General features: G+C 38.5%; 2 protein-coding genes across 5 annotated transcripts in view; one reads left to right on the top strand and one right to left on the bottom strand.

The window, feature by feature from the left end:
• Nucleotides 1-19,504, top strand: part of CMSS1 (cms1 ribosomal small subunit homolog) — a 400,514-nt gene that overhangs the window by 22,402 nt on the left and 358,608 nt on the right. The gene's annotated exons all lie outside the window — the stretch shown is intronic.
• Nucleotides 1-19,504, bottom strand: part of FILIP1L (filamin A interacting protein 1 like) — a 315,409-nt gene that overhangs the window by 15,083 nt on the left and 280,822 nt on the right. For all 4 annotated transcript variants that reach the window (XM_040226024.1, XM_040226033.1, XM_040226039.1 and 1 more), the window contains one exon: nucleotides 6,712-9,487. In XM_040226024.1, the coding sequence (XP_040081958.1) occupies nucleotides 6,712-9,487 (2,776 nt within the window). The remainder of the gene's footprint in view (nucleotides 1-6,711; nucleotides 9,488-19,504) is intronic.

The raw sequence follows: 19,504 nt of genomic DNA, 5'->3' as shown, positions 1-19,504 counted from the left end.
AGTCAGTCTTCCCCATGTCTGCCCATTGGTGTGGGGCTTGGCCTCTCAGCTTCGTTATCTCTTAACAGTGGTCTGCAGATGGGAGGAGCTGAAAGAGGAGGCAGATTGCTGCTCTCATCTGTAGTGACCTTGGAAGGTTTCAGAAGAGGTCAGGCTCCAGCCAGACCTTTCCCTGTAGATCACTAGATTAGAGCAGAGAATTCTCTCCAGGCAGAGCAGTGGGGAGGAGGCAGGGAAAAGCCCCGTGTGTGTATGTAGGGGTGTTCCCAGAGTTCTGGCTGAAGTGGCAGACTGTGAGGCAGAGCACAAGCAGCTAATGTTAGGTGCCCTGTCTGTGTTCTGAGCAGGATTAGATATGATTTATTATGCTTCATCTCTAAAATTGTGATGATATCCACTTTACAGGGTTATTACGAAATAAAATAACAGTGTATAAAGCATTGGTTTTCTCTGACCTCACTACTCAGAGGACTTCTTTGAGGACAGATTGCCCCTAGCTTGGTAGTCAAGGACCTTCAGGTTCTGACAGTACTGTGCCCTGGGCATCTTGTTGTTGTTTAGTCGCTTAGTTGTGTCCGACTCTTTGTGACCACTCCCCAGCCGTGTCAACATCAGCCACACTGCATCACTCACTGTTCCTCAAATGCTGGTTTTCTGCTCTCCTGCCTGCCTCCACACCTCTGCTCTGAGATCCTCCTGGAATCTCTCCCAGTTTTCCTTCTCTCTCAGACAGCTACCTCTCCTCCAGTCAGATCCTATCTGTGTCTGAAACCTGACCCCTGAACTCTGTCCAGGGTAATCTACTCCTCCTCCAAAGGCCTACAGAACTTGCTATCTATAGAATTCCTTTTCTGTATTGTGCTCTTAATTACCTTTTAAGGTAGTTCTTAACTCTTGCCTTAGATTCTAAGTCTTATCACCTGCATAGCTGTCTTGCACAGCAATGAGTAAATATTAGGTGTTTCATAAATGTTTGTGGGTTCATTCTTGTACGTGATTTGTTGAGGAATGAATGGTGCTTGTATCCTCATAGAAGACATAGAATCACCTTTAGTGATTCTGTATTATAAGCTAATACAAATGGGATTGAATCTCCTCACAGAAGACTTTAGAAAGTTCTAAACAGTAAAGGGTTATTTCTTAAGTTCTTAGGAATCCTGCTGAAACCCACCTTTCCCCCATTTTGCCAACCAAAGCAAAGTTGGTTGGTTGTCTAAACTAATGTTTCTTCCAAAGGCATGTGAAGAATGGAAAGCTCATCTGAAAATACTGGTTTGTAGTATGGTATCTTTGAAAGAGACAAAGGTAAAAGGTATTAATACAAATAAAAACATTCAAATATGCATGTGCTCCAGACCTATCTATCAAATTAGTAGAAACAAGCCTTATGCAATGAAACTCCTCAGCGTAGATTTTCAAAGTTGCTTTGAGGCTTATTTTAGTCTGGTTCAAGATTCTCATCTCTGTATATCAGATATAGGAAGCTCTTGAAGGACAGTGGATCTTTCTCCTTAGTACCCATGCCGTTCAGTTTATCATTATCAGTGGATTGATCCGTTGTATCCATTGTGGTTCTTTGAAGAGGAGACACTAATGCTGAGATGCTGTGCATGTCACTGAGACAGGGGTGCTATGTCAGTAAACCTACTCCACCCTTCCAGAGGCCTAAAGAGTGGCAGAGAGTGAGACAGCCTTTGGAGGTCTGGTGGCACCCCACTCCAGTACTCTTGCCTGGAAAATCCCAAGGACGGAGGAGCCTGGTAGGCTGCAGTCCATGAGGTCTCTAAGAGTTGGACACAACTGAGCGACTTCACTTTCACTTTTCACTTTCATGCATTGGAGAAGGAAATGGCAACCCACTCCAGTATTCTTGCCTAGAGAACCCAGGGACGGAGGAGCCTAGTGGGCTGCCATCTATGGGGTCGCACAGAGTCAGACACGACTGAAGCAACTTAGCAGCAGCAGCAGCAAGGTACTTAGAGGTGTGTTGGCTGGTTAACTTGCTCGACTCCCTAAGGATTCTTTATCATACAGTTTTGCCTTTGGGGAGTACTTGCTCTGACTGCACAGTAGAAGGATCCACCAGTTGCAAAGGAAAGGACTTGGAGCTTAATCTAAATGAAAATGAGTTTTAAGGAGTTTGAAGGTTTGTGGATTTTATTGAACCACTTATCTGCCTTATTCTTTCTTGGATTTGCTTCACTGTGGCCTAAGGTGAATGGAGTCCTTTGTTTTGGCTCATCCAAACTGCTCTCTTTTTTAATGTATGTTCTGGACCATTCCCAAGAAATGCTGTAGGGTTATGTTGAGGCCCAGGGACCTGAAGGTGAAACAGAGCTTGTAGTTGTCAGACAGCCTGCTACTGCTCAAAGATTCAGACATCTATGCTTTGCTACTGTTGTAAAACTGGGAACCTTTCCACCTTATAAGATGGCAGTTTTTATTGAGCTTTTCTTTTGAATAAAAAGGAAACCTGGAGAATAAGCCATCTGTTTGTCATGCCAGCCACTAGAGGGTGGAATAGCCACACTTCCTGAAACAGGTGTCATTCATTTTGATAGAGCAAGACTAGAGTCAGAACATATTTGCTAGTATTTATCAATATATCAATAGAACTGTCTAAAACAATGGGATTCCTTCTTGGTGTATGTGTGTGCTGAGAGGCTTTAGTTATGTCCAACTCTTTGCAGCGCTATGGACTGTAGCCACCAGGCTCCTCTATCCATGGGATTCTCCAGGCAAGAATACTGGAGTCGGTTGCCTTGCTCTCCTCTGGGGGATCTTGCTGACCCAAGGATCGGACCTGTGTCTCTTATGTCTCCTGCATTGGCAGGTGGGTTCTTTACCATCAGTGCTGCCTGGGAAGCCCAATTCCTTCTTTAGGTACATAGTAAGCAGCAGAGGAACTTGTTAAAAAATGCAGCTTCCTGCACCCTTCCCTCAGAGATTGGGATTTGATAGGCCTGGGTGGGACATCAGGGGATTTTCATAGTGTTTTGATTTTTACTTTGAGAAATGTAGATCCTATTGTTTGGGGCATGCATTATTGCCTAATTATTTTTTCTCTTAGGATTGCAAAGCAAAATGATTATCTGGAGGAAAAGACAATATCAGAAGCCAAAATGTAGGGAAACTAGAGTGTTATTAAAGCTCTCTCCCTGCCTTTGTCTAACTAGTTTCAAAGGAAGACTCATTTGGTAAAGATTAAGAATCAAAACAGCTGTGAAAAATATGTTTTTGTGTGGAGTTATATTTTAGTCAATAAAGATCACTGAATCTTTATATAGGTCTAAAAATTTTAAATTAAATACCCCTTTTATGGTCATCTCACAGTGCAACCTAGTTTATCCTTTGCCTAATGTCTTGGCATTCTGAAATGTAATTGTAGAAACTCTCTAAGTACTAATAGAATATATATAATCCTGTCATCATCTTAACACATAAAGAGACTTTCCTTTGTATGTAAAGATCCAGTTGTTGTAATGTACAATGTCCTTCTTGTAAGGATAACTCAGAGAGCAGTGGCCTCCTTGGGAAAGCATTGCAAATGGTCTTAAAAGGCAAGAACAATGTCATTAAAATAAAATGACAAAATAAAATAAAATCATTCAAAACTGTGATAGAATGCTGCAGCTCAAAAAGTTAAAAGGATCAAGGACTGAGTAAAGTGAATCTTGATTCTGAAGCTAGGACCTCAGATGAAATGAAAGGAAGATATTTTTTCAGATGTTTACAGAAACAGTCGTGTCTCCTATGAGCCTCTCAAGGGCCTTCTTTTCTTCAAGAACACAACCCTCCACTTCCACATATCTCATATGAAGATTTTCCAGTGACACTTCCTCTCTCCTTCCTAGTTTTCAGGATTCGTCTGTGATTTTATGTGCAATAAAAAGAAGTCCTGGAACCCCACATACACATAGGCACACACAAGCACACAGTTATGAAGAATTATTTTTGAAATTAAAGGCCAAAAGTCTAGTCTGTGTCATTCTTATGGTCATCTCACAATGCAACCTAGTTTATCCTTTGCCTAATGTCTTGGCATTCTGAAATGTAGTTGTAGAAACTCTTTTAAGTACTAATAGAATAGTTGTATGATTTTATGGAAAAGAAACTCTTTTTTTAAGAGATGATGCTCTCTTTACCATCAACTTTGATTAGCAGCACTTTTAGTTTAGTAATCTATATATGTTATTAATACAGCAGTGTTCATAAATTTTGACGTGGATATGAATTGTTACACTGAAGTAGTCCTAGTAGAGGAACCTCTAAAAGAGGTTCAGTTCCTTGAAAGCCCAGTAGATTTCCAATAATGTTAATTACTTGGGAAGTCTATTTGTAGTTAATATCTGGAGGAGGAGGATGGAATGAGAATTTGTGCATTATAATCAAGAGCACAGGACTTGGGGTATTAACTTTATTATATAAAATTGCTTGGCTCACATAAGATAAGAAATTGACTCCTTACAAAATAGTTCAACTAATGAGTAGTCCAGAACCTCTCAAACTCTTAGTTACAAGTGTGCCAAAAATGGGTCTTTTCCTCAGTACCTGGGGCAGCCAGGAATAGCCTGGGGGTGACAGGAGTCCCTCAGCTCATCACCTCTGCCTCTTTATCCATCCAGTGTGTTTTCTGTTTGTGTCATGTGACATAAGTGGGGAAATGCTGGGAAGACTTTGTATTTTAATTCTTTCTAGTTTCTGTTTGTTTATTATTAGTTGATTATAAACTATTTGTTTTTTATTAGTTGATCACTATTCACCAAAACTTTATATGTACTCTTTTGATTATCATCTTAAAAGATATCCCATGTAGCAATATTATCAGTGTCTACGTTAAAAGATGTAAAATAACAGTTGTAGTTTCTTCTAAAGTTCTAATTCAAGGTAACTTAAAAATAAAAACAGTTTTGGAAAACATTTAGACTGTCATGTATTTTGTAATACAGTTGGGTCACTGCCGATTCCCATGATAAATGTGTTTAAACAGAAGCTTTCTCATTCATCACTAACCTCAGTTTTCATCCAAATTTATTTAATGATGATGCAAGCCCACAGCGTTGGTGTTGCAGTTCATCACCATGGAAGTGTTTCTGTCAACAAATCTTTGCTTTGCTATCATGAAATTGATTTTGCAGGGAAAGGAGGATTATTGTGAAAGATGGCTTTTACTTCTAAAGATCTTCACAGTTTTCCTGAGTGTCTAAATGAATTGTGTTTAAAATCAATAACTGGCAATAAAATTGACCACACTAAATTAACAGTTACAAGGTTGGAAAAGGGAAAATGGCAGTGAGCTACTTTGTCTGAAATCATGTTTTTGGAATGTGGCTTGGGGACCAGATTTGTAATATGAAATGTTCATCTGAAAGCTGTTGTTCTCTGCTAGAGAGGTACAGGTGCTGACAGTCCCAGGATCAGAATTCCTAGGATGCTTTTTTTTTCCTTTAAGAATTACTGAATTTTTCTCACCTACCTTGAAAATCACATAACAATAATCACAGAAGAAACTTCCTCAACTAACATACAGTATTTTTAAAAATATGCCTTTTCTATAACTTATGTTTGTAACTATCTTTGCTTTTTATTTGCTTGTTGGGAGGTTTAAAAAAAAAAAAACAACCTACAATCAAGCTTAAGCTTCTGAATGCAGACTACTAACAAGCAAGGTAGAAAGCAGCTACCTTAAGTAATTCAAACTATTCTGGGAGCCAAACAGGAGAAAAGAACAATAATGACATTTTTGGTTCAAAGCAGAATGTTCAAGAGCATATGTTTTAGTGGCTGATTCTAGCATATGTTTTAGTGGCTGTTTAGATGTAGACAAACATTTTAAGGGGATTTTTAATGTATGGTAGAAACACAGTAAACTCTTGATTGTCAAGGTAACTTGTATTTCCAAATGTGCTTTTTCTGGCTTCCTAACACACTTCTTACTTTCACCTGACATGCCTCAGCTCATACATGCTCACAAAAGCAAATTAATATTATTTTATTCAGTGATTATGAGTAAACATTTTATTAAGTTCCTAAATTCCTAATATGTGCTAAATACTGTGCTGGGCACCAGTGATATTAGGATACATCTCAAGCGTGAAGTCAAGTTTGCTCCTGTGAGATCTTGTAGTTCACCTTGAAATCAAACAGCCATAAAATTTTATTTATTTCAACTACTTCCTTCTCTAATACGTGATCAGAAGTTGACTATAAATGGGAAATAGATCCTGTTTGTTTTTAATGAAGAATTAATAGACATTATGAACAGGAAATAAAATTCTATTATACATGCAAAAAAAAAAAAAAACACAGAATGACCAAAAGAAAATTCAGCAAGCAATGGTAAAAATAACAAATTATTTACTGCTTTATAATGTTAAAGTATTTCACCGAGACAAGTTGCAGTCAAATTAATGTGAGTTATGGAAAATGAAATACATAAAGATGTATTTAAACAAGTGCAGACTAAATATTTTCCATACAGGGTATGTAAATGAAAAGATATACAGTAAGTGCACACTTGATATGACTATGCAGGCAACACTTAGTTAGTTTCAGATACTCCTGGATAGTTCATGCATAAACCTTCCCAAAGTACAAGTTCAGTCAGTCTTTGGGGGCATGTGGAGGAATAATTAAAAAGGACTGAGTTCCTTGCAATAATATCAGTATAAACTGGATAAGGAAGGGTCGTCAGTTATATATATTACTTACTGTAATTTGTGATTGTCGAGGAAGAGGTGTGGCTGTTGGTGTGATAGTAATACTGCTGGTGACTTTATTGGTTGGTTTGCTTAGTGCCCCATTAGTTAAGCCTTGAGTTCTGTTATCCTGCAGTGGTGTTGAAGGGCTGGCAGGTCTCACGGGGCTGGCTACAGCTTGCATGTAAGGACTTCCTAAGTGAATGTGGATTTTATTATCCTCAGTAGTTATCACACTTGAACTGTTACTGTTTGAACGTTGAAACTGCCATGATGATTGCCGGTCAGGGGAGACTCTGAAAATTGCGTGCTTGGCACTGATTTCTATCGGCTCGGGAGAGCGTCCCTGCTCAGGGGAGCTAGCTGAACCAGTAACAGCCAAAACCTGAATAGGTGACATTGTCCTTTCTGGAGTTATGGAACCACAGGACTCTGGGGTCTGTGCCCTGGCAAAGGTTGCCATGGTAATTGGGGACACGCCTTGCTCTAAATTCATCAGGCCTTCAGCAGAGGTTTTTGATTTCACCGGTGTTATGGAGGCATTTTGGAGGATGGTGATCCTTTGCTTTGGGGTGCCACAGTTTGGTATCACTGCAGTGCTTGTGTAAGAGTGAGGACTCTCTGTGGTTGGACTTGTGATTTCAAGAGTGGCTGTGTTTTGGACATGGTCTGGAGTAACCTTTATATGAAGTGGTTGCCCAGGTGTGTGGCTCAGCACTAAATCTCCAGGTTGCATGAAGTTGCCATTGGGTTTAGTCTGTATTTTGCCATTCTGAGGATGGCCCTCCTTGGACTTCATCCAAGGAATCCAGAGCTTCCTGTTAACAGGACAGGGAGTAGATGAGTTGCATTTGAAGGAAAGCACAGACTCCTCATCATTAGGGTCCTCGTCCTGGTCCTCACTCTCCTCATATAACTGACCATTGATGACTGCTCGTTCCAGAGGAATGAGACTCTTATAATCAGGTGGCTCATTGTCTGCTGCTTCTGTCTGAACTTCTTTAGAAAATACTTGAGGGTCAGAGATTCTTCTTCCGTTGAGATTGGGCCGGAGGCTCTTACTGAAGTGACGATACCGCTCTAACTCTTTAGTGAGGTTTTCAATCTCTCTTCCTAAATCTCTGTTCCTGTTCTCTTGTTGATTGAGTTTCTTTTGCAGAACTGAATGATCTCCCTGGAGGTGACATATCAGGTCCTCAGTTGCCATGTATTCATGAATTTTCTCTTTCAGTGCATCTACTTCTCTTGAGAGGTGACCTGACTTAGCTTCTTCTTCTTGAAGCCTTTTGAAAAGCCATTGTTCATGGCTGGACTCTGTCTTTTCTGCTAACTTGTACTTGGCAAGTTCCATTTTAACATGCTCCAGCTCTTCAGATAAAAACTGAGCTTTGTCGCGTTCATTAGCATACCTTCGTTCCAGCGTCTCGTACTCATCTTCAGTTTTCATGAGGTCATCCTCGATGGCTTTCATATCCTTTAACTTCAGTTTCAGTCTCTCCACTTCTTGAGAAAGCTCTTTAATCTTATTGTTCTCTTGGTGTAATGCTGTTGTGGATTTACCAGAATCCTGATTTAATTTGTTTTTTAGGAAATCTTTCTCAGTTGCTTCCAGGGATTGAAGCCTATTTTTCAACACATTAACCTTGGACAGGAGATCATTTCCTTTCTCTTCCTCTGCTTTCAGTTTGTTTTTTAGATCATCTCTCTCTTTGGTTACACTGTACATTTTTTCTTCCACATCAGTTTTGGACTTCAGTGCCCTTTTAGTTTCCTCAATTAACTTCTCCGTAACTGCTGTCACTTTATTTTGCTCCACTTGAAGCTGAGAAGCAGCAGCTTGTAACTTATCTTCAGTTTGCTTTAATTTTTCACTCATTGTTTTCCGTTCATCTACTAGCATCACAGTTAATGTTTTCAGTTTAGTTAAATCCTCTTTTAAGGTGAATTCTGTCTTTTCCAGACGACTTTCAATGCTTTCTAGCTCTTTGATCCTTATCTTTAAACTCTCTAGTTCCTGAGACAGTTGCTTTGTGGTCATCCTTTCTTTTTCTAAATTGCATTTCAGCGAGTAGCATTCTTGTTTGCTTTTGCTGAAAGCATCTTCTAATTTTTCCAGAGCCATAATCCTTTTATTGAGTTTTTCAACCTCAAGTTTAAAGTCTTTACTCTGTGATGTTTCCTTTTCTAGCCTCTTATTGAGATCTCTGCACTGCTCCTCCATTTTTATGAGCTCTTCATCCTTCCCTTCCATTTCTAGCACACGTTTCCTGAGCTCCTCCACCTCAGTCATGATACTAGAGTTTCCATATTCTCCCTTGTTAATTTTTTCTTTTATATCTTGCAGCTCTTCTTCTGCTTTTCGTAAAGACCTGTTTGTCTCTTCTAACTCATCAATTTGCCGGCTGAGTGCTGCCAGCTTTTGTCGAAGCTGGCGATTTTGGCTGTCCTCATTGGTGAGCTTCGCCATAATTGTTTCTTGGTTCTGGTGAAATTTTGTGGTCTGCGTTTGCAGTTCGTTCTCTAGTCTGGTGGCCTTCTGTTCTTCTTCCTGAGCTCTGGCTTCAGCAAGGGCTAGTTTAGCATGTGTTTCCTTTGCACTTGTGGTTAGGTCCTGGATTTTCTGTCTTTGAAGGGCAAGTTGTGCCGTCAGCCTTTGTTGTTCGTCCACCACCATCAAAGCAAAAGATTTCAGTTTGGTCAGCTCCTCTTTCAGGGCGGTGACCCTCTTCTCTTTTTCTTGCTCCTTCTTCTCCTGGGACTCAGTTTCTTGGTCAATCAGCCTTTTTAATCTGAAAAATATAAGTGCATTCTGTTTTGTAACTGGTGCTTTAGTAACTTATGGGCTGTGAGTAAACATGTATGTAATTTAGACAGTATCAACTCATACAGTAATGGAAAGGAGTTCCTGAATTTGATGGAGGTGGGGAATCTTGCTCTTTTTTTTCCACTTCCTGCTTTCTTCCCACCCCTCATTGATTGTTAACAGTTTTAGTTCACCAGAAGCCTTGGTGAAAGAGTAAGGACAAGAATGTTTGGTTTAAATTGCTTGTCTAATATATAATCAATAGACATTGTAGTCTGAAGGTTGTAAAAACAAGCACAAGCTTGGGACTCACTTGGACCAAGTTTCAAGACTGGCCCTACTCTTACCAATTAATTAACCTGGTCAGTTACTTAACATCCCCTGGGCTTCAGTTTCCTCTGTGAAAACTGGAGGGGATAACTTTATTATCCAGGGGCCATTTGTGAAAACTAAATGAGATAATTCATCTAAGATTCTCATAGTGCTGACCCATAAGCATTTGAGAAGTTTTGTTGCTGTTGATCTGTTTTATTAATGTGGTTATTATTGTATTTATCAAACGGTTTGCTTGAAACATTATGTGATTACTAATGTTTGATCAGCTTCCTTATTCTTAGTTAGGATTAAATTTATTCACATTGCTTATAAGTTAGGCACTTTACTAATGGACCTATTTGCCAGTTTAACCTTGGTTTACACTAGCCTGACGTTGTGTCAGGAATCCTTGCACATCTATCTTTATTCCTACAGTGGATGGTAGTTGAATGAGAGGAACTGACAAATATCTGAAGGGGTTTAGAGTTTTCATAACATATGGGAAGAGCATGGGATTTTATACAAAAGAGCTTTATGAGTGTCAGATATTAGAAATGATGGAGGAAAAACTCTTACCAGGAACCCTTTTGAATCATAAGTCCTTTGAATGATTACTTTGATAACATGTTATTTTTTTTATGTTTTAAATTTGTCAACAAAACATGGAAGACATATTGCATGCAGTATAAACTCTCTCTTCCACACACTTTTTCCCTCAGTATTGAGGTCACAGTTTTAAATTTGTGGCACTCCTAATTACACTGGGAATGGGCTGATTATAGAGGATGTGATTACAGCTTTGCAGTATTGTTATACAGAAGCTAAAATAGGATGGAATCCCTGAAGAATTTAACTGAAGGACTTGTCATGGGTGAAAAGTTGTAAATATTTGTTTTCTTGATCAAGCATAGAGAGTTTTAGCATATCTTATCTACTAGGAATGAGTTAATTATCCAATGCAAGTCTTTAATCCTTGCCACAGAACTTTCTTTTTAAAGTTGTTTAAGTATGTGAGAGGACATTGTACAGGGAAATTAACTTGGGGTATTCTTGGAAATAGAGTCCTTTTTGAGATTCGAATCTGCTCTTCTGTAATTACACTATGCAAGAGGCAATGTGTTTAAAATAATTGTATGATGTAAGAACTTTCAAACTTTTTATGGGGAGGATCCACTTTTAGTTTTTCCTGTTTTGAGAACCTGACTGGCTGGCCCAAGGGTTGTGGCCTGTGCACTTCTGAGGAAGCTGGGGTGGGTTGGTTGATGATCTAATCCACACTCTTGGCAGGCTTGCCCAGGGCTTCTGGCCCTGCCCCATTCCCATTTGATACACATGGGAACCTGAGAAGAGAAACATAGTGCCTCCTGAAAAGGCAGTGGGGCTTCACAACTCAGTGGCAGAGTCCATGGTAAACTGTGCCGGTGGTGAAGTCATTACAGAAACTGGCAAAGTGCTTCTTCCTCCCACATGAGCATTAGGATGGTATTTAACAATACTGCAGTGAAATATTTTCCCCTCTCTACATCACAGTTCTTAGAATTTTATTAGAGAATAGTTTCACAAAAGCTTTTCAGGATTTCTTTTCAGCTTATTAAACAATGCCATGTGCTGTTTCATTTTCATGAGAAGAAGGTATGTTTTCTTAGGATACGAGGAAGGGAAGATTGTTTGGAGTATGATGCAAAGAGCATTAAAATTGAATGGTCATCAGTGGATCCTGGCATTGCCAAAACTGGCAAAAAAGAGTTTAAAGGCATTTCAGTTGTGTCCACTGTGTTCAGTGTTTTCTTGGAGCAAGCATGATGCATCTCTTTTAGCATGGTGCAAGTCCACTTATCTTTTTCTGTAGTTTCTGAAAATCGGCTGGTATCCCCATCTGTTTCCAAGCTCCATTTTCATGGTTAGACATGTAAAAGTGACAATTTGAATACATATGCCTCAGCATTTCCTTACTACTTGTTTCTTAACAACCTGCTATTTCCCTGGGCCAGTCCCATGAGCACACCTTAGGTAGTCTGGTAAAGCCTTTCAGGGAAGAAGATAGGAATTTATATGCAGAAAGAGTTACACCCCCAACCATCAACCAGTAGAAACCATGATAGGAGGGAGGCCCTGATGGATCAATCCCCCTATTACACATTGCAGGGATGTGTATATGTATGAGAGACAGACAGAAAGAGACAGAGACACCAGTCATGCTGCTGAATTGGAATCAGCTTTTCTGGTATCGTGAATGGGTTTATCCTAAATCATTCACTATTTCTTGCCAGAAACATTTTGAAGGATAAAGTTTGAGGTTTATAGTCCTGAAGAAAGGTGTTTCTTTGGAAAGTTACTAGTCTTACAAGATTTCAAGCTGCAAGCCCGACCTGTTGTGTGTAGTGCCCTAAACAAGAAAGCTATTGACTGCATGTTAGTCATTTCAGGTTCACAATCAGTTATCTAGAACTTTTGAAGCCAAATGTTTCCAAAATTCTAGAGTTTTCCAATTTTAGAAAGGCAGTAAGGAGCATCTACCACATGTTATATAATAGCTCCAGTAAGGTCTGTGGCACCATCTCCTAAGCAAACCTTGCAATACTTCCATAGTGAGCTATGTGAATAGGTACACTAAGTGGAGTAATTAAGATAATAAATAGTCTCACATCTATTCAGGTTTCACAGACAAATTAGTTCATGTAAAGAGAAGTTTTGCTGTCACAATTTAGCAATTGAGGGTCCCCTGAGGCAGCTTCCTTCCTTGGGATGTAAACCAAACAGTAATAGTTTTGTTTCCTTTATCTTTCTTTGCATGTTAACGGGTTTTAGGTATTGAAGCTGACTGATTTTATATGTAACAAGGTTATCATTGACTCTGGTTTTACTAGTAACAGCAGGTAAGTAAATCTGAGAGCTTTTAATCAGGATACTCATAATCTTGAAAGCCGCACAGATCTTGAGATATCCAGATATGAAATTCTTCCATCAGAACTGTGAGGTCAAATCATTGCTCCTTCTCCCATGAATAGTTCCAATTAATATGCCTTAGTGCCTTTTCCAACTGATAGGTTTTTATAATCTATGCTAGGGGTTCTTCATCTTCAGCACTACTGAGATTTTGGGCCAACTGATTCTTTATGGTGGGGGCCCTTGTAATATGTTTTAGCAGCGTCCTTGGTCTCTGCCCAGTAGACGCCCGCCCAGAGCATCTCACCAGTTGTGACAACCAAGAATATCTCCAGACACTGCCCAATGTCTTCTGGGGTGCAGAACCACCCCCCATTGAAAACCACTGTGATCTACACCTGTGTATGTACTGTGTGTTTATAGACATGTGTATCTATCAGTCTGTCATTAGAAGTTAGGCTCTTTATGGTCCTGCCTTACTCAGCTTTCCCACCCGCATTACATGTACGGTATCTTCGCTTTACCTGTGCTTCTCACAGTTTCAGTTTAACGTTCAATTGACTCACCTGGGAATCTTGTTAAACGGAGAGTTCCAATTCCGAAGGCAAAGAGTGGACCTAAACATTCGCATTATGGCAAGTTCCCAGGTGATGTCAGGACTGACTGAGACTGGACTATTTCTGTGCCAGATGTTTTCTAGTAATGGTATTCTGGCTGAATATTAACTTACCCAATTGTTCATTATTAATGATATCCCAAACTGTGGGTGGGTATAGCCTGTATTCCTGACCTACAGGGCCATCCATTTTTCTCACAGAGAACATCCAGAAGAACTAATGACTAATCTAAAATCTGTTGTTATTACTGGAAAAATGACTTAAAATGCGTATCAGAAGTGTTTGAGTTAGTAACTAAATTTTCTCCTTTAAAAAGGCAGTAAATAACTTTAGTTTCAACCCAAAGACTAAAATGTATGAGACTGTATAATGGTTACCTTTTAGGGCTGGTGACGTGCTACCAAGCACTGGGCTAAGTCTTTAACTATAGCTGTTGGTTCTGATTCTCATGGTAAGCCGATAGGGTTTGAGATTATTCTGTTTTACAGAGAAAATGAAAATGGAGAGTCAGAAAGATCAGGAAGGGGCAAAGCCTGTTCTCTTTTCCCCAACCACACTGCCTCTCTAACAGGAACACCAACTATTTCATGCACCTGGTCCTCATCTGGTGTCTTTCTCAAGGGACATTCTATATATTAGAGAAACTTACCAGCCTAAATAAAAATTCTCATTTATCATCGTGCTTACATTCTTTTTAGTTCATACCTCACAGAGCAGTGGTTTTCAAATGTTTGCTCTTATAGCTCCTAAAATAATTTTCTATTATGTTCAATTAATTTGTTCTTGTAAAGAATAATTATCTTGTTGTTTAGTTGCTAAGTTCTGTATAACTCTTTTGCGACCCTATGGACTGATACTGGAGTGAGTTGCCATTTCCTTCTCCAAGGGACCTTCCTGACCCAAGGATCAAAGTTGTGTCTCCTGCATTGGCAGGTGGATTCTTTACCACCGAGAGCCACCAAGGAAGCTGAATTATAGCACTTTCTTTTAGCAAATGCTATCTTTTTTACTTACTGAAGTATAATTGAAAGATATATTTAAAGCATGCAGTGTGGTGATATATATATGAATTATGGAAGGATTCCCACCAGTAGTTCCATCACCTCACATATTCACCTTCTGTGTATGTAAACACACTTAGGTTCTACTCCCTTAGCAAATTTCAATTATAAAATATGGTATTATTAACTGTAGTCACATGTTATACATTGTAACCTCAGGCCTTATTAATCTTGTAACTGTAGTTTTACCAGCTCCTTCCTATTTCCCCCCATTCCCTCGGTCCCTGGCAGCCACCATTCTACTCTCTGAGTTCAACTTGTTTTTAGATTCCACATTTAAGCAATTCCATGTGCCATTTGTCTTTCTCTGCCTGGCTTATTTCGCTTAGTATAATGCCCTTTAGGTTCATCCATGTTATCACAAATGTCAGGACTTGCTTCTTTTTTAAAGGCTGAATAATATTCCACCATATATATGTCTGTGTACACATATATAAATGTATATATGTACTGTAGATATATGTTATATAGTGTATCATATGTAACGTGTCCACTAATATAAATGTTATACATTTATATACATTTTGTAAAATGTACTTTACACATATACATTTACATATGTAAAGTATTTGCATATTTACATATGTAAAATACATTTGTATTTAAACACAAATACGTGCCACGTTTTCCTTATCCACTCATTCGTTGTCAGACACTTAGGCTGTTTCCATACCTTGGCTAGAATGAATAATCTGCAGTGAACATAGTTGTAGATATCTCTTCAAGACAGATTTCTTTTTGTTCAGGTATATACCAAAGGATCACATGGTAATTTGTTTTTAATTTCTTGAGACACCTTCATAATGTTTTCTATAATGACTGTGCTAGTTTACATTCTCATCTACAGTGTACAAGAAATGTTCCCTTTTCTCTACATCCATCTCTTGCTTTTTTGATAAAGACATCCTCACAGATGTGAGATGATATCTCATCATGGTGGTTCTGCATGTCCCTAATGATTAGTGATGAGTACTTTTTCATACACCTGCTTCTTTGTGTATCTTTTTTTAGAAAAATGTCTATTTGGGTTCATTGCCCATTTTTAAATTGGGTTATTTGGATTTTCTGCTATTGTATGAGTTTGTATATTTTGGATATTAACCCCTTGTCAGATATATGTGGTTTGCAAATATCTTCTCTCATTCCATAAGTTACCTTTTCATTATGTTCAGTTTCCTCTGCTGTGCAGAAGCTTTTCAGTCTGATGTAATCCCATCTGCTTATTTTTGCTTTTGTTACCTTTGCTTTTGGTATCAAGTTTAAAAACTCATTGCCAAGAGCAGTGTCAGGGAGCTCATTCCCTGTATTTTTTTCTAGGAATGTTAGTTTCGGGTTTTAGGTTCAAATCTTTAATCCATTTTGAGTTTATTTTTGTGTGTAATGTAAGATAGGAGTCCAATTTCATTCTTTTGCATGTGCATGTCCTGTTTTTCCAGCCCCCGTTATTGAAGAGACTATCATTTTCCCCTTGTATATTCTTGGCTCCTTTGTTGAAGATTAACTGACCATATATTGATGGGTTTATGTCTGGGCTCTCTTTTGTACTTCACTGGTCCCTTGTGTCTTTTTTTATGCTAATACCAACTGTTGTTATTATTACAGCCTTCTGGTATACTTTGAAATCAGGACATGTGATGCCTCCAGCTTTGTTCTTTCTCAAGACTGCTTTGGCTATTCAACATCTTTTTGGTTCCATACACATTTTAGGATTGATTTTTCCATTTCTGTGAAAAAATACATTGTAATTTTGATAGGAATTACATTGAATCTTTTCATAATTTGGGTAATATGGACATTTTAACAATATTTTCTTCCAATCCATGAACATGGAACAGCAGTCCATTTTTCTGAGTCTTCTTCATTTTATTTCATCAGTGTCTTACAGTTTTTAATATACAGATCTTTTACCTTCTTGGTTATTAAACTTACTCCTAAGTATTTTATTCATTTTGGTGCTGTTTTAAATGGGGTTTTCTTAACTTCTCTTTTGATAATTTGTTCTAAAATAATTTTTTTAAACTAAGTACCACTTCACTGGAATCTGTAATTTTGTATTCAGGGTTTAAATAACTGCAGAAGATACATATTAACATCTGCCATATAATCTAAAAGTCATCATTGGCAAACCAGTCAACCAAAACAGACATTCAGGAAAAGTCTGGCTTTTTTTTTTTTTTTCCCAACTTAAGCCAGTGTGTAAATACACATCCCTCTGGCAGCCACTTCACTTCTAAAAGAGATGAGGCCCAGATGAAATAACAGGTACTGTTATTTGTGTGTTTCCATCCAGTGGTTGGTTCTGAAGCTGCTGATGCTCTGCTCTCATGGGACTGTATAAGAAGTAAGTGTTCCTAGAGTTGTCCCTACATCTGTACCATAGAGGGGTTTCCAACCCAGGAAGATGCATTTGGTGAGATTCTATTAAGTATGACTTTTTTGAAAAGGAAGCTTTTAGAGCACAAGCTTTTTGTTTTCCTGGCAGATCAGTCTTGGAAAGCATGTGTGAGAACTGCAGCTATAGATACTGATTCCCTTCATGTTCTCCATGCTTGTGGCTTGTGCTCTGAAAAATTCTTGCGCGCATGCTCAAGAGTATATGTACTCCAGTTTGAAGAATCTTGTCTTGGAGTACTCATATTCATGTTGAAGGACTGACACAAGAAGATTATAGGAACAGTCCCTGCCTCTTGTCCAATAAAAACAGGTTGTAGAAGCTGCTTTTACGGACACAAATGCGAGGTAGTTAAATCCAAACTGGTTTACAGCAGTGGCTTATGGCAGTTCTTTAGAGTTTCTATTATGGCTCAGAACTGTTATAATTTACTGCGGTTTATCACAGTATAAATTTACTGCGGTTTATTATTATGTGCAACACCAGCTCCTTGTTTTTTCAAAAATAATCACATCTGTCATCTTGAGTGTTCTTTGGTACTAACCATAATGCTGGCTCCTTATTAAAAATTGTACATTCAGAGCATCTTTGCAGTTTTTATTTACATACACACATGTCAGCACACATGTATGACTGTATTTTATCTCCTCTATGTAAGACTGTTAGTAATTGCATCATGTAAGACATAGGAAACAGATGGTGTGTCTAAATGCCAGTCATACCCATAATGATTTATATATAATTCTCACCACTTTTTATTTTTATTTATGTATATTACAATCAACACTACTAAAATATAAGCTTCTTAAGCACAGGACATATGTCTGATTGATTCATTTGTGTCTTCTATAGTGTCTACTACAAAGCCCTTACATGTAGAAGGTACCAAATGAATGGTTTTTTAAATGAATGAATAAGCATTTTCCTGTGGAAAATACTGTACTATTATCCTAACTAATTTTATTCATTTTTAAAAGAAGGTGCTCTGGTGCTTACCATGAGCATAGTTTTAGGTATTTAAGAAAATTAGGTATAATTGGTTAAGTACAGTGGCCTCTGGAAAGAATCGAGACTGTTGGAATATCTTCTCTTCCTTCTTCAGAACCATGTATTAGAACTGTAAGTGGTTGCTTGTTTGAGAAGGGAGATGGTTGCTACCGTCCACATCCTAGCCCCTCACTCTTCTTTGATAACTTCATCTCTGCAAACAAAGGAGTGGTCCTTTTTATTTTTTCCTCAGAGCTAGAGCTCTACCAGACAAGTATGTTTGTTTACTACACAAACAACATTACGTCAACAAACAAATGAAACTGAAAAGGAGATATTCATCTCTGATCTGAATACACCAATTCTGGTTCTGCTTTTCCAGATTCTTTCCTAATTTTTCAGACAACCAGCCCGTATAAATAAGCTTAGCATGATTATTGACCAATAAAACCAGTTTCACAAGCCATTCGTGGCATTGTGTTGTTTCTGGTAGCTGCAGAAATCAACCTACAAGTAGTGGACAACTTCAGAGTCAGCTTAGCTTCTCATTTGTCATCTTTTAGGAGACAGATATACTATGTGGATCTTAAAGTTTTTGATGTTATGAATATAGCAACACTTTTGTTCATTTAATTTGCAAACAACAAAGGAATATATTACTGGGCTATACTGAGATGAAGAGGGGAGACTCCTGTTCTCCAGAGTTTGTAGGCTCTTGGGAAAGATGAGCAGATAATTTCAGTGCAACTCAGTAAAGTCTCCATAGCAGCTGTTCTTTAAACTTCTTGGTCTCATGACTCCTTTACACTCTTAAAAAATAATTGAGGACTCTGAAGAGCTTTTGATTGTGTGGGTTATGTCTACCAATATTTATAGTATTAGAAATTCAGACCAAGATATTTTAAAATATTTATATATTTATTCATTAAAATAGTAAACATAAATAATGTATTTTTTATGAAAAATCACTTTTTATAATGCCAAAACTTGGTGGAAAGGGCTGTGTTGTTTGTATTTCTACAAACTCTAATACCTGGCTTAATTGAAGGCAGCTGGATTCTCAGAGCTGTTTCATACATCCCATCAGCTGTCAGAGCAATGACATCAGCACACATCACATCTCTGAAAAACTCCTTGTGAGAGATTGGGTGAAAAAGCTAGTGTTACTGTGAAAACAGCTTTAACCTCATAAATAAATGTCGCTCAGTCGTGCCCGACTCTTTGTGACCCCATGGACTGTAGCCTACCAGGTTCCTCCATCCATGGGATTTTCCAGGCAAGAATACTGGAGTGGGTTGCCATTTCCTTCTCCAGGAGATCTTCCCAACCCAGGGATCGAACCCAGGTCTCTCGTGTTGTAGGCAGACGCCTTACCATCTGAGCCACCGGGTAAAGACCTCTTGAAAGGGGCCAGCCTTTGAGAATCACTCTTTACCTTGAGGATAGGTGGTTGAAGCATAAATGGCAAGTGGTTCTTTCTCTGGAAAAGTCTGTCACTTCTGCAGGCTGTTACTGAGTGAGCCCTTTGCTTCATAACACACTGATGAAGTCCCAAGACTCACTAGCCTAGTCACTGCTTCAAAGTTTATGTCATTAATTAAATTAATTGCTCCCCATAACAGCTATGTGGAAGATTCCCTTCCTTCAGAAAATACCTCTTTCCCAGTTCTTAGAAAAATCCTAAATGACAAAGCTCTCTCCCTAAGACATCATGTTTTGTTTGAAACCACAATTTGAAATAAGGG

This window comes from Oryx dammah, unplaced genomic scaffold, assembly GCF_014754425.2.
Source record: "Oryx dammah isolate SB20612 unplaced genomic scaffold, SCBI_Odam_1.1 HiC_scaffold_2, whole genome shotgun sequence".
Lineage (NCBI taxonomy): Eukaryota > Metazoa > Chordata > Mammalia > Artiodactyla > Bovidae > Oryx > Oryx dammah.
The sequence above is the reverse complement of the archived record's forward strand: the minus strand, read 5'-3'. Positions and strand labels throughout refer to the sequence as shown.